Raw genomic sequence first — 15337 nt, 5'->3', positions numbered from 1 at the left:
TGTTTTTCTCCGGATATATGCCCAGGATTGCTGAATCATATGGTATCTCTAGTTTTACCTTTTTAAGGAACCTCTGTACATGTTCTCCATAGCAGCTTATACTAATTTACATTCCCACCAGTAGTGTGGAGGGTTCCCTTTTTTTCACATCCTCTCCAGCATTTATTGTTTGTTGAATTTAGATGATGAACATTCTGGCTGGTGGGAGGTGATATCTTGTTGTTTTTATTTGCACTTCTCTAATAATTAGCAATGTTGAGCATCTTTTCTTATACTGATTGGCCATCCGCACGTCTTCTTTGGAGAAATGTCTATTTAGGTCTTCTTAGATTTTTTAATCCAATATTAAAAGACGTTACCACCTGACTGTTTTTGAGCAGGCTGTGTGTAATTCATTCATCCCAACACATGGGAATATCAGCTTGACCTATATAGAACTCCACGACCCAATCAGAATTTCATGACCCTGTCATGGTCATTTAGAAACTCTCACACAAGACAAAGAACTGGAGGAACAAGAAAGACTTTTCTTTCAAGTCCCACCGGACTTTGTTGACGGGAAGAATAGATCCTCCTTTTGCCAATCATAGTCAGCACAGTTTTGAAATATTTTTTAATAAAGCACTCATTCCTTGGCTTTCTCAGATTCCTTCTATTACTGAACCCCTGACCAGGTCAGTTGGAAATTGTGAGCTCAGAATCAATCAGCTTATACCATTTCTCATTTTCTAGAAGTCATTGTTTTTATTTAAAAAACAGCATTCCTTTAGCATGCACTGGATGCTGTCATCGTCAGTCAGCTTAGTTTAAAGGTCAGTTTTAGATTCCATTCAGTTGATGGGCTTTTCTCTGGGGATTGGTCCAGGATGCCTCTGCTGACCCCTCTCTTCATGACTGACTGTCCTCACATCATGGTCCAAGGGCTGAGTCAGGCAACGTATTCAGAAATCTGTCCCAACATCCTCAGGGGGCCAGACCCCCCTCAGGTGTTCTTCCTGTTGTTAGCTTCCTGTGTCCCCCTCTGACGACCTTGTAAAGTGTCACAAGGACATAATCCATGGGGTGTCCTGTATGCCTTTGAATCCCTAATGCCTGCCTTGAATGATGCCTGTCATTTGAGGGACATTGGATACTGACCGTTAAATTAAGCACAGTAACCTGGAGAGTAGCATCCTTCCCTGTCCCCCAGCCACCACCACTGGAATCAGGATTAAACCTGAAGCAGAGGGAAGGAGCACCGCATTGGGGGTCAGGCAGACCTGTCCTAGCCACGTGTTAATTTAATGACTTTGAGAAGTTAACATTCCTCGATGTATTTATCCTTAACCAGGGATTATGAAAGTCCCCTGGAAAAATTATCATAAAAGTACCAAGTAACGTTGAAGCTCCCCACAGAAGACCTAGCACATTGCCTAGTAAAGGAAGGCTTATGAATGTCATATCTTTCTTTCAAGTCTAGAGCTCTTATTTGAAAATTATTTCCCTTGAGAAAGTGCACAATGAATATCACTTAATTCTGATACACTAACAAGAAATTTCCTTCTGTTTGTCTTTTTAAGAGAGAAAAAGGTATATAAAATTTTAACTGCTTAAGATGTAAATAACCAGAAAATGAATAAGTGAGCTAAAATTCTCCGTGTTTCAGTTTTCTTCTCTAGAAGATGGAGAACCTTTAAGCACATGTCTTAAAGGTTGATTATTAGCATTAAGTAAGATGATAAAGACAGAAAGCATTTCCAATAGTACCTAGAACATAGTAAGCACTCACAAAAGTAGATGGGATGATTCTCTGTTCTTGTCCCGCACACATCATTTAATCCTGCTGGTTTTCCATTGCTTTGTGATGGTTACTTAAGTCATGTCTTGGTCAGTCACATTTACTACCCACTCCTTAAGAAAAGATGAACATGTAATAAAAGTGGGGACATTTAAAAAGGAAGGTTAGGGGGATGGAGGAAATGAATGTGTAAGTTTCTCGAGAGAAACATGAACTTCTTTGTTTTATTTAGGTTTGGTCGGAAGCGGACATTGGCAGCATTTCTATGCCTCGGAGGACTGGCTTGTCTTATTGTCATGTTTCTTCCAGAAAAGAAAGGTATGCCTTTCCAATTTCTCCATGAGGGTTTTGAACAGCACTTTTATTACAATGAATCTCAATATAGTGGAGAGATTACCATATGCCATGCTTCATTTCTGTGATTGCATATTATTTAGCAATTGTGTGGGGTATAATGGGCCAGATTCTTTCCATTGCCTAAACTATTCTCTGGGTGAATAATGTGCTTAGAGGTGCACTATTAATTCTTTCAGGCGATTAAGCTACCATCTGGGGTGTCTGGACTGCAGTACTGGTGTTGTTAGAGTTGTTTATTTGATGATGATGAGGGCCATTTAGCTCTGCACAGAAGGAAACTCTGTCCAAGGCTGCAGATTACCCTCCTCGGTCCAGCCAATCACAAGACTGGAGATGAGAGGCACTGGTCCTCCACGGTGGTTCTGGCACCCTCAGCGTCTCCATCAGTACTTCCAAGACACCCTGATAATAGCAAGAGCAGAACAAGAATAATATTGGTGATGATTGACCTTCTCTCAGCCTTTTGTAAAAAGTGTGAATAAAACATCCTTAGGAAATGTCGCTATTTTTATATTTGTCGCATTGTTATGTAAACACAGCTTTAAAGAAAAGTCCCTTTGGCATTCATTTCTAACATGATTTCTACCCTTCTGTAGAAATTCTATTGATAATGCTGTTTCTCAATTTCTTTTCTGCAGTAGCACACCTGAGGCATGCCCTCTATTGCATCAAAAACTGTGGTTTTAGCAGTTTTTTCTTTTAGCAGTTTGATCTTTTTCAAAGATAAGAAATGGGTCATAATGAGCTCTCTGCTTCTGGGGCATAGGGTACAATGAAAACCCTGTTTTAGAGGCTTTTGGATTTTGTTAGGGCTCCATCATGGAGCTTGTTCTTTAGGTGAGAATCATTGTGAAATGGTTTAACATAAATGTTTTTAAGGGGGTGCTAAGCTGGGCAGCTTATAGGGTCTTAGTTCCCCAACCAGGAAATGAACTCAGGCCCAGGAGGTTGGGCTTTCCCCGTGGTTCAGCAGTAAAGAATCTGCTGCAGTGCAGGAGTCATAGGAGACACGAGTTCGATCCCTGGGTCAGGAAGATCCCCTGAGGAAGGGCATGGCATCCCACTCCAGTATTTCCTGGAGAATCCTATGGACAGAAGAGCCTGGAGGGCTCCAGTCCATAGGGTTGCAAAGAGTCGGACACGACCGAAGCCTCTTAGTATACAAGCACCAACAGTGAAAGCTCTGAGTCCTAACCACTGGACTGCCAGGGAACTCTCTAACCTGAACTTTTTTGTGTGGTTGTTGCTTGAAAGTAATTTTATTTTATTTTTTAAAATATTTTTATTTTATATTGGAGTATAACTAACAAAGTTGTGATAGTTTCAGGTGGACGGCAAAGGGACTCAGCCATACATACATATACATCTATCCATTCTCCCATCCAGGCTCACCCTAAGACAAAGTTTTGATAACTGCTAGAAATGCAGCTGAAGTATTCATTTCCTGTCAGAGCATATCATGTATTGAGTGCTGCTTTGGTGATGGCTTCTCTTCAAGGGTCACTGAAGTCCTAGTTCTGTAGCCTCCGGTGCACCTGCTGTGCTGTTGGCTGTTGCCTGAGGTTCTGTGCCTTAAAGCCAGAGCACTGTTGGTTCTAGCTAGGATTTTACTCAGTGTTTAGAACAGCCTTATAGTGATTTTCATGGAATCCTGTAAACTAGAGAATTCAATAAGTTTGCCTACTTCTCACCTCTAAGAAAGTTGTCACCTGTGCTACTGCTAGCAGAAGGAGAAACTCCTCTACCGTTGCCCTGCCTTGAGCTTGGAGAACTAAGTGCCCAGTTCTGTTTGTCTGGAATGAGACACTGATGGGCTTCAAATCATTGCAGTTTTCAGTTCAACAGATTCTGTTTCTCATAGGCAGCCTGGAAATTCAGGTGTTTTCTACCTGTAATCATCTCTTATAGAGAGAAACTTTTCCCTGTTACTCTAAATGCATCTATAAGCTGTCACACCTTTGGCAAGCCTGGCCACTTCATGTCTTTCCTCGCTCCCACATATCTGAATTCCAGGTAACCCACACGGTGGGACTCTGCACACAGCCGTTTCTACACAGAGCCAAAGGGAATGCAGGTTTGTGGTCTCCGGGTTAGACTGGTCATCACTGTCTGCTCACCGCCTGTCTGTCCTGAGAGAGCAGCTGAGCCCCTCGTGGACCGTGCCCTTGGTGGACGCTGAGTAACAAACATAGCACACCAGAGTCTCACACACCCACGGATGTGCCCCGGGAATAGGATTCCTCTGACATCCGTAGAAAAGTGGATGTTGTCTGTTTTTGAAGATTTCCAGAGAAAGACTTTCCGTAATGTTCCTTAGCAAATTGTCTCTATTTTTAATAGCCATTACAGTGTTAGAATGAGCCTCTTCCACTACAACTGAGCCCATTTCCTTTCATTTTATTCATCACTAGAGATAGTGAACATATGGTCACCCCTTTTTTGCATAATCCTTTCTGTCTTTGCAGGGAGTCATCTAAGCTATTCCTGAGTCTTCTCTACTTTGAGCTAAAAATAATTGTTCTTTAAACTTTCTTTGAACCTTTCATATTTACTCTTTAAAATATTCTGATGGCTTTCTTATAAAGCTCAGTTTTTTTCAAAGGGTCGAGGTTTAGGCTACCTGTTATGAAAGTTCCAGTAAACGTATATGAAGAAAGAGACCTGGCTGTTCAAAAACTTGTGTTAACATCTTGTGCATGAGCTTGGTGACCGCTCACTGTCTTACTGCTTTTATGCTCATTTGCCCTCACTTTTCCTTCTCAGGCATACATTCACTCTTTCCTTTCTGCCCACTTAGGTGGCCCTCTACCTCCCAGCTCTTTTTTAGCATCTGCGTATGATCGTGGTGCTCAGTGTCTGAGGCACAGACATAGGTATGCCTATAGAAGAGACAACCAGTAAGCTAGAAAATAGATTGCTTGGCATTCCTTAGCCTGCGGTTGATCATCATTAGACAGAAGTGTCTGTTCAGTACCTATTTGCACCCTGGTTGCCTCTAAGTAGATATCCTCCTCTGGGGGCAGTGTTAGCAAGTAGTTACTAATTTCTTCCACAGACTGGTCATCATACATTTTACCAGATCTCTATCCTTGATTAAGGGTTTCCCTGGTGGCTCAGACAGTAAAGAATCTGCCTGCCAAGCAGGAGCCAAATTGAGAAGATGGGTAGTAAAGCTTGGGAAGGCCAATATAGCTGGAATTTTCTGGGCCAAATCCTGGAGAGGAGTAAGATCTATTTAGGGAGAACCCCAGAGATCTGCAGAAGATCTCTGAGCCCTTGGCTGCTTTCTGGTCTGGGATGCATTTGAGGAAGCACCTGAAGCTGGATCAGAACGGACAAGTAGAACAAATCTTAGAACATAGGGCCATGCCTGGTTTGTGTTCTCTTTAGGCAAATGTGGAGCATTGGGTAGAGACTTCCTGGGTCAAAGTAGCCCAACATTATAGGCTATTCTGCTGTAGCAGAGCCTGATCTAAAAGTGCTTAAAACACTCAGAGTATAAGGTGATTCCAAGTCACTTAACTGCATTCTAAGAAGAAGAGCACCAGTATGTAAAGGAATATGACATAATCTAGCACTTAACAGTGTAACATTCATAACCTATGGCATTAGTCCGTGTTTACCAGGTGTGCAAATAAGCAGGAAAGTATCTCCCACAGAACCAAAAATGGCACAGATAACAGAATGAGAAGGCAGGAACCTTTAAACAGCCATTATAAGTGTATGCCATGTGTTTACAAAGACAGAAGAAAGCATGATCTTAATGGGCAGAGAAATAGAAGACAGAAAAAGAGGTGCACGTTACATCTAGAGATGAAACATACGTTATATGAAAATAAAAGCAGTGACTGAGATGAAAAACAGAAAAAAGATGAATGACGAGGGGACTTCCCTGGTGGTCCAGCAGTCAGGAGTCTGCCAGTGCAGGGGACACAGGTTCAATCCCTGGTCTGGGAAGTTCCCACATGCTGCAGAACAACTAAGCCCGTATACCACAGCCACTGAGCCCGTGAGCTGCAACTGCTGAAGCCACACACCTAGAGCCCGTGCTCTGCAGCCAGAGAAGCCGCCACGATGAGAGGCCTGCTCACCACAACTAAAGAGAGCCCAAGTATCGCAATGATGACCCAGTGCAGCCAAAAATAAACTAATTAAATTTTTTAAAAAATCAGTGAGGAAGACATAGCAAAACACACTCCACAATGAAATAAAAGTTATAGGACAACACCAAACCCAGCATGTGTGCAATTGGAACCTAAGAAGGAGAAAGTTAGAAAAAAAAAAAAGAAAAGATACTTGCAAAAATTATGGTCTACTACTTTCCAGATTTGATGAGAACTATAAATGCTTAGTGAAAAAGTGGTCAGTTCATCAGAAAGATGTTACAGTCCTGATTGTGTGTGCATCTGATAACAGAATCAAAGTTCAGGAAGCAAAATGGACAGAACTGGGAGGAGAAATAGACAAATCCAACATTACAATTGGATATTTGTAATGACTCAGTGACTGATAGAAAAGGTAGACAGAAAAGAATTAGGATATGGAGACTTAAACAGCCAACATGAACTGACATTTGTCAAACACACGTCCCTAAAACGGCAGAATATGCATTCTGTCTGAAGTGCACCCAGAACAAGTACCTAGAGAGACTATGTTCTGGGCCATGAAACAAGTTTCAGTAAATTTAAAAGGATTGAGCTCTTACAAAAATGAGTTCTTTGACCAAAGGGGAATTAAACTAGAAGTCAGTAGTAGAAAGATATCAGGAAATCCTCAAATCCTTGGATTTTAAAAACTATTCTTAAAAAAAATACATGGGTCAAAGAAGAAATCACAGAGGAAATTAGAAAATATTTTAAAATAAACAATCAAAGTACAATGTATCAAGTTTGTGGGGTGCAGTAAAGCAGTATTTGGAGGGAAATTAGTGTAGTTAAAAAATGTATCAGAGGGGACTTCCCTCTTGGTCCAATGGTTAAGATTCTGCCTGCCAATGCAGAAGTCATGGGATCAATCCCTGGTTCAGGAGGATCCCACATACCGCGGGGGTACTAAGCCCGTGTGCCACAACTAGCTAAAGCTTGGCGTGCCTACGGCCCATGCTCCAGCCAAGAGTTATCCCGGCTCACTGCAAGTAGGGAAAGCGCACATGCAGCAATGAAGACCCAGCACAGCCAAAAATAATAAATTTTTTAAAAGGAAGTTTTCAAATCAGTTATCTAAGCATCTCCCTTAAGAAAATAGAAGGCAAGTTAAAAAAAAAAGACTGAAAAACACAATGAAAGTAAAAGGAAAGAAATAATAAATATAAAAGTAAAAATCAATAAAATATAAACAGGAGAATAATAGAGAAAAACCAATGAAACCAAAAGCTGATTTTTTGAGATAAATAAAATCAATAAACCTTTAGCTAAACATCTATTTCTGCTTTACTGACTGTGCCAAAGCCTTTGACTGCATGGCTCACAATAAACTGTGGAAAATTCTGAAAGAGATGGGAATACCAGACCACGTGACCTGCCTCTTGAGAAACCTGTGTGCATGTCAGGAAGAAACAGAACTGAACATGGAACAATAGACTGGTTCCAAGTAGGAAAAGGAGTATGTCAAGGCTGTATATTGTCACCCTGCTTATTTAACTTATATGCAGAGTGCATCATGAGAAACACTGGGCTGGATGAAGCACAAGCTAGAATCAAGACTGCTGGGAGAAATATCAATATGCAGAAAAATCAGATATGCAGATGACACCACCCTTATGGCAGAAAGTGAAGAAGAACTAAAGAGCCTCTTGATGAAAGTCAAAGAGGAGAGTGAAAAAGTTGGCTTAAAGCTCAACATTCAGAAAACTAAGATCATGGCGTCCAGTCCCATCACTTCATGGCAGATAGATGGGGAAACAGTGGAAACAGTGACTGACTTTATTTTTCTGGGCTCCAAAATCACTGCAGATGGTGACTGCAGCCATGAAATTAAAAGACACTTACTCCTTGGAAGGAAAATTATGACCCACCTAGACAGCATATTAAAAAGCAGAGACATTACTTTGCCAACAAAGGTCCATCTAGTCAAGGCTACGGTTTTTCCAGTGGTCATGTATGGATGTGAAAGTTGGACTATAAAGAAAGCTGAGCACCGAAGAATTGATGCTTTTGAACTGTGGTGTTGGAGAAGACTCTTGAGAGTCCCTTGGACTGCAAGGAGATCCAACCAGTCCATCCTAAAGGAGATCAGTCCTGGGTGTTCATTGGAAGGAGTGGTGTTGAAGCTGAAACTCCAATACTTGGCCACTTGATGTGAAGAGCTGACTCATTGGAAAAGACTCTGATGCTGGGAAAGATTGAAGGAAGGAGGAGAAGGGGACGACGGAGGATGAGATGGTTGGATGGCATCACCGACTTGATGGACATGGGTTTGGGTGGACTCTGGGAGTTTGTGATGTACAGGGAGGCCTGGCGTGTTGTGGTTCATGGGGTCACAAAGAGTCAGACATGACTGAGCCACTGAACTGAACTGAAACTATTAAAGGAAAAAGAAAGAGGACACAAATTACCAACATCAGGAATGAAAGAGGAACATCACTATAGAAATTGTAGGCTTTTATAAGGAGATATTATAAACATTTTATGCCAATAAGTTCAACTTAGGCAAAATGGATAAATTCCTTGAAAGATGCAAACTACCAAATTGTACAGAAACAAAGATAAGCTGAATAGCCACTTTATCAAGTAAAGATATCTAATTGGTAGTTTAAAACAGTTCCACAAAGAGAATTCCAGGCCCAGATGGCTGGAATTATGAAACACATAATTATAAACTCTGGTAAATTATGAAACACATAAGGAAGAGATAATATAGTTCTACACATTCTTTCAGAAAATAAAAAAAGAATACTCCTCCAACCCAGCATGTGAGGCCAGCAATTACCCTAATACTAAAACCAAAGACGTAAGAAAACTACAGATCAGTATCTCTCATTAATGTAGATACAAGAATCATTACCTAAATATTGGCAAATTCAATTCAGCAATAAATAAAAAGGGTTATGCATTATGATCAAGTAGGATTTATCCCACAAATGCAATGTTGGCTTAACATTCACAAGCTAATCAGTGTTATTCACCATATTAAAAGACCAAAAGGGAAAAACAAACCATATGATCCTTTCAATGCAAGTAGGGAAAGCACTTGTCAGACTTCAACACCCATTCTTTACAATATGGAAATAAAAACAAAAATAAACAAATGGGACCTACTTAAACATAAAAGCCTTTGTACAACAAAGGAAACCATAAACAAGATGAAAAGACAGCTCTCAGAATGGGAAAAGATAATTGCAAATGAAGCAACTGACAAAGGATTAATCTCCAAAATGTACAAGCAGCTCATGAAGCTTAATATCAGAAAAACAAACAACCCAATCAAAAAATGGGCAGAAGACCTAAACAGACATTTCTCCAAAGAAGTCATACAGATGGCTCATAAATACATTAAAAAAATGCTCAACATCATTTATTATTAGAGAAATGCAAATCAGAACTACAATGAGGTATCACCTCACACTGGTCAAAATGGCCATCATCAAAAAAATCTATGAACAGTAAATATTGGAGAGGATGTGGACAAATGGAAACCCTCTTGAATAGTTGGTGGGAATGTTAATTGATAAACCCACAATGGAGAACAGTATGGAGATTTCTTTAAAAAACTAGGAATAAAACTACTGTATGACCCAGCATTCCCACTGCTGGACATATACCCTGAGAAAACCACAATTCTAAAAGACACATGTACCCCAGTGTTCAGTTCAGTTCAGTCCAGTTGCTCAGTCATGTCCAACTCTTTGCGACCCCATGACCCACAACACGCCAGGCCTCCCTGTACATCACAAACTACTGGAGTCCACCCAAACCCATGTCCATCAAGTCGGTGATGCCATCCAACAATCTCATCCTCCATCATCCCCTTCTCCTCCTGCCCTCAATCTTTCCCAGCATCAGGGTCTTTTCCAATGAGTCAGCTCTTCACATCAGGTGACCAAAGTTTTGGAGTTTCAGCTTCAACACCAGTCCTTCCAATGAACTCCCAGGACTGATCTCCTTTAGGTTGGACTGGTTGGATCTCCTTGCAGTGCAAGGGACTCTCAAGAGTCTTCTCCAACACCACAGTTCAAAAGCATCAATTCTTCGGTGCTCAGCTTTCTTTATAGTCCAACTCTCACATCCTACATGACCACTGGAAAAACTGTAGCCTTGACTAGATGGACCTTTGTTGGCAAAGTAATGTCTCTGCTTTTTAATATGCTGTCTAGGTGGGTCATAATTTTCCTTCCAAGGAGTAAGTGTCTTAATTTCATGGCTGCAGTCACCATCTGCAGTGATTTTGGAGCCCAGAAAAATAAAGTCAGCCACTGTTTCCACTGTTTCCCCATCTATCTGCCATGAAGTGATGGAACCGGATGCCATGATCTTAGTTTTCTGAATGTTGAGCTTTAAGCCAACTTTTTCACTCCCCTCTTTCACTTTCATCAAGAAGCTCTTTAGTTCTTCCTCACTTTCTGCCATAAGGGTGGTGTCATCTGCATATCTGAGGTTATTGATATTTCTCCTGGCAATCTTGATTCCAGCTTGTGCTTCCTCCAGGTCCAGTGTTCACTGCAGCGCTATTTACAATAGCCAGGACATGAAAGAAACCTAGATGTCCATCAACAAATGAATGGATAAAGAAATTGTGGTACATATATACAATGGAATATTACTCAGCCATAAGATGGGACAAATTTGAGTCAGCTCTAGTGAGGTGGATGTAACTAGATCCTGTCATACAGAATAAAGTAAGTCAAAAAGAGAAAAAAAATCATATTAATGCTTATATGTAGAATCTAGAAAAAATGGTACTGATGAACCTATTTGAGGGCAGCAGTAGAGACACAAACATAGAGAGCAGACTTGTGGACATAGCAGGGGAAAGAGAGGGTGGCACATACTGAGAGGGTAGCGTTGACATGTAGACATTACCGCATGTAAAAAGGTGCTGGGCTGTGCTTAGGTGCTCAGTCGTGTCTGACTCTTTGCCACCCCATGGATTGTAGCCTGCCAGGCTCCACTGTCCTTGGGGATTCTCCAGGCAGGAGTTCTGGAGTGGAAATTTGCCATATGAGGCAGGGAGCTCAACATGGTGCTCTGTGGCAATCAACCTAGAAGGGTGGGATGGGGTGGGATGGGGGCATGGGAGAGAGGCTCAGGAGGGAAGGGACATATGTATACTATGGCTGATTTATGTTGATGTAAGACAGAAACCAACACAGCATTGTAAAGCAGTTATCCTCCAATTAAAGATTTTAAAACATGAATAAAAAGACAATAGTATGGTGCAAATGCAAGGGAAAAAAAACTCACAGAAACTAGAAGTTTCCTTAGCCTGATAAAAGAAAACCTATAGCTAACATCACACTTAATGGTAAAAAGCTAAATTATTGTTCCCTAAGGTCAGGGAACAAGGCAAGGATTGCCACTTCTCTGGAGCATTTTACTGAAATTACGGAAATTGCTAGTGAATACAGTGAGGCAATTAAAAAGAAATTAGGGGGATTCAAATTGAAAAGAAAGAAGTAAAATTGTCTTTATTCATAAAGATTATCTTCATAGAAATTCCTAGAAAAAGAATCTATTAGAATAAATAAATGAATTTAGCAGTCTTTGGTGCAGTTTTATTTCTGTATATTAGCAGTAAACACGGAGAAGGCAATGGCACCCCACTCCAGTACTCTTGCCTGGAAAATCCCATGGATGGAGGAGCCTGGTAGGCTGCAGTCCATGGGGTCGCTAAGAGTCAGACACAACTGAGCGACTTCACTTTCACTTTTCACTTTCACTTATTGGAGAAGAAAATGGCAACCCACTCCAGTGTTCTTGCCTGGAGAATCCCAGGGACAGGGGAGCCTGGTGGGCTGCTGTCTATGGGGTCGCACAGAGTCGGACACGACTAAAGTGACTTAGCAGCAGCAGCAGCAGCAGCGTTGTCTTCAGGCGGAGAAGGCAATGGCACTCACTCCAGTACTCTTGCCTGGAAAATCCCATGGGCAGAGGATCCTGGTAGGCTGCAGTCCATGGGGTCGTGAAGAGTCGGACAGGACTGAGCGACTTCACTTTCACTCTTCACTTTCATGCATTGGAGAAGGATAGGGCAACCCAGTCCAGTGTTCTTGCCTGGAGAATCCCAGGGACGGGGGAGCCTGGTAGGCTGCCATCTATGGGGTTGCAGAGTCGGACACAACTGAAGCAACTTAGCAGCAGCAATAAACAAAAAATTGAAACAAAACAATGCCATTTTGAAAAAATAAAAGTATTAAATATTTAGGAATAAAATTTTTAAAATTTGTATAAGACCTATATAAAACTATAAAATATAAAACTGAGAGAAATTAAAGAAGACTAAATAAATGAATTGCTGGTAATGGTAATAATAAAATAAATGAAAAGTTTACTGTACTCAAGGATCAGGAAATACTGTGTAAGATGTCAGGTTCTCTCTGCATCAATCTATCTTCAGCACAATCCGAGTAAAATTTCTATTAGGCTTCTTTTTGTTGGTCCATATTGACAAGTTAATACTAAAATTGCTATGGAAATGCAAATTATATCCAAAATAATTTTTTATCAAGAAAAATTAAGTTGGAGGATTTTATCCTACCTAATTTTGAAACTTATTACAAACTTGTATTAATCAAGACAACATGGGAGATTCCCCGGTGGTCCAGTGGTTAAGATTTAGCGCTTTCTCTTCAGTAGCCAGGGTTCAACCCCTGGCTGGGGAACTAAGATTGCACAAACCACAGAGTGTGGCCTAAAAACAAGAAAAAGAAAAAAAAAACAAAAAAAAAACAGTAAGTGTGGTATTGGCATAAGAGTGAATGTATAGGACTTCCTATATACCCAGTAGAAGCAGAAGCATAGATCCACGAAAGGACTTTGATTAAAATGTTCATAGTCTATAATAGTTCCCAGATGTACCCCAGCTGAGGAATGGGTAAACCAATTGTGTTATATCCATACAATGAATTACTCAACAACAAAGGAAGAAACTACAGCCTTCTGATACATGCAGGGTCGTGGATGAATCTCAGAAGCATTGGAGCTCTCTGATAGATTTTTAATATATTCACAAAATAGATTTTTAGCATATTCACAAATAGTAGAAATTTACTGTAATCACCCAGTGAACGAAGTGTATGATAAATGTGAACTTTTACTGTTTGGGTCAGTGCAATGTGACTATAATATGCTGAGATATGCATTCTGGTGACCCCAACGAACTCTGAGAAAACTTCAGATAACTAGTTCTGAAAATGACATCCTTAGTAGCTACATCATTGGAATCAACTTAAAGCCTTTTAAGTTCATTACTTTGAAGGATATAAATGTTTTGAAAATTCTCTTTTTTTTCCCTCACAAAGATAATTGAGCTCAATTTTTCCTTTTAAAACACTCTTTTTTCTCAACAGTCACTTTGAACATTCATAAATAGCCAATAATGTATGATTTCATTTTCGGATAAAGAACCAAGGTCAGAAATCCAGGGAACCAGCCCAGTGGCTGCAAAGCCTCCCTCATCATTGACTCATGATGACCAACAGCCCAGCAGCTCCACAGGGAAAAGGCTAAGAAATCATTTTGTAGTAATCAGAGCTGTCTCAAATTGACGTGGGCTACCTTGGGGAAAGTAAGCTTCCCCACACTCAAGTGGCCACTGCAGACTCCATTGGCAGGAACATGGGGGGAAGTTTCAAGCAGCAGATGAGGAGTCAGGTTGATGGGAGCACTCTGTGGGTATGTGGCTGGAGCCGGGCTCCCCAGATGGACCATGGCTGAAAGTGTCCTGATACTTGCCAGGGAGACGTCTTCCAGCTTGGGATCTTGTGGGTGTTTAGATGTCGCCTTCTGCGACAGACATATTATTTGAATTTAATTTTCAGGATGACAATTCCCTAACCTGTTTTAAAGATGTTGTAGAATGTCTCCAGCACTGTTCTGAAAGATGCCATCCTGTGTGGGTTGAAAACAGTCCCAAAGATCATTTGTAATCAAGCAAATGTGCACATTTCTGTTTGCTTCAGTGCCACTCAAGACCACTTCCTGACTCGCCCAGTTTCCTGAAAAATTACTGATGAATTTAATTTGCCCTCATTATTGGTTTAGTTGAATTTTTTAGATATCAAAGTCCAGTCTTGTACCTTGAACATGATTCTTTTTCCAGAAGCAAGCACCTCATGGCTTGAAATAATATATTCAGCACTTAAAATCGCTGACATAGTCTTCCAAATAGCCTGGCAGAAGAGAAGCAGGCCCCAGATGGTCGAGTTTGGCAGTGTCTGGGCCACTGCATTCAGAACATCATCTTTAGAACGCCATCTTTAAAGTAGATGAAGATTTATTTCATAATCAAACTGGGAATGTGAAACTTGCATTTTGGAATGGGGTGTATTATGTGCTCCCTCTTCAGATGTTGAGAGAGCATGAACACAGATGCTCTTCACTTAAATTAATCCCTGTCATAGTCTTTACACTTATCCATTTATTAAATATTTAGTGAGCACCTCTGTGCATCAGACTATGGGAGATGCCATGAAGGAAACAGATACAAACAAAGCCTTAGCCTCAGAGAAGTCAAAATATATTTGGGGCAGGCAAAATGGAAAAGTAAGCAACTACAAGAGTGTCTGAAACATGCCAGTTGTGTGGGTTGGGGAATAGGGACCATGAAAGTCAAGGGCAGGAGAGGATATTGCATTTGAGTTATTTAAGGGAAGAGTGGTTTTGATGAGCCACGTATGCAGTCCCAGGGAATGGACAGGCATGTTCTATTATGCAGAAATGTCAAGGAGAATGAGAAGCAATTACTTTGGTGATCAGGACATTGCTGTTGACCTTCAAGAATAGAAGTTCCAGGAGAGGATGGTATTAGAAGCCACACTGTAGTGTCACAAGGCAGATGCATTTAAGGAAAGGGATGGTCAGTCATTCATTGGAGATGTTTGATTGTGAAATGAGCAAAAGAGCAGTGGAGCCAATGAGAATTTTTGGTATTTTTGTAGAAGGAGAAAAGTGTTATTTTGAAGGTGGAGGCTAGTGGGTTGCTGAAGGGAAGAGGTTAAATATTTTTGAGGAATAATTACATTGTAAGATCCCAGAGAAGATAGTATTA

At 40.8% G+C, this 15337-nt stretch overlaps 1 protein-coding gene across 7 annotated transcripts in view; it reads left to right on the top strand.

Annotated features, from left to right (window-relative positions):
- The window catches only part of SLC22A15 (solute carrier family 22 member 15), a 102688-nt gene that overhangs the window by 75682 nt on the left and 11669 nt on the right, over nt 1-15337 (top strand). For all 7 annotated transcript variants that reach the window (XR_010659114.1, XR_010659111.1, XR_010659110.1 and 4 more), the window contains exon 8: nt 2010-2095. Coding sequence is in view for 3 of the 7 variants with exons in the window: in XM_065906316.1 (XP_065762388.1) it covers nt 2010-2095 (86 nt within the window). In the remaining 4 variants the exon portion in view is untranslated. The remainder of the gene's footprint in view (nt 1-2009; nt 2096-15337) is intronic.

Source organism: Muntiacus reevesi, chromosome 1, assembly GCF_963930625.1.
Source record: "Muntiacus reevesi chromosome 1, mMunRee1.1, whole genome shotgun sequence".
Lineage (NCBI taxonomy): Eukaryota > Metazoa > Chordata > Mammalia > Artiodactyla > Cervidae > Muntiacus > Muntiacus reevesi.
The sequence above is the reverse complement of the archived record's forward strand: the minus strand, read 5'-3'. Positions and strand labels throughout refer to the sequence as shown.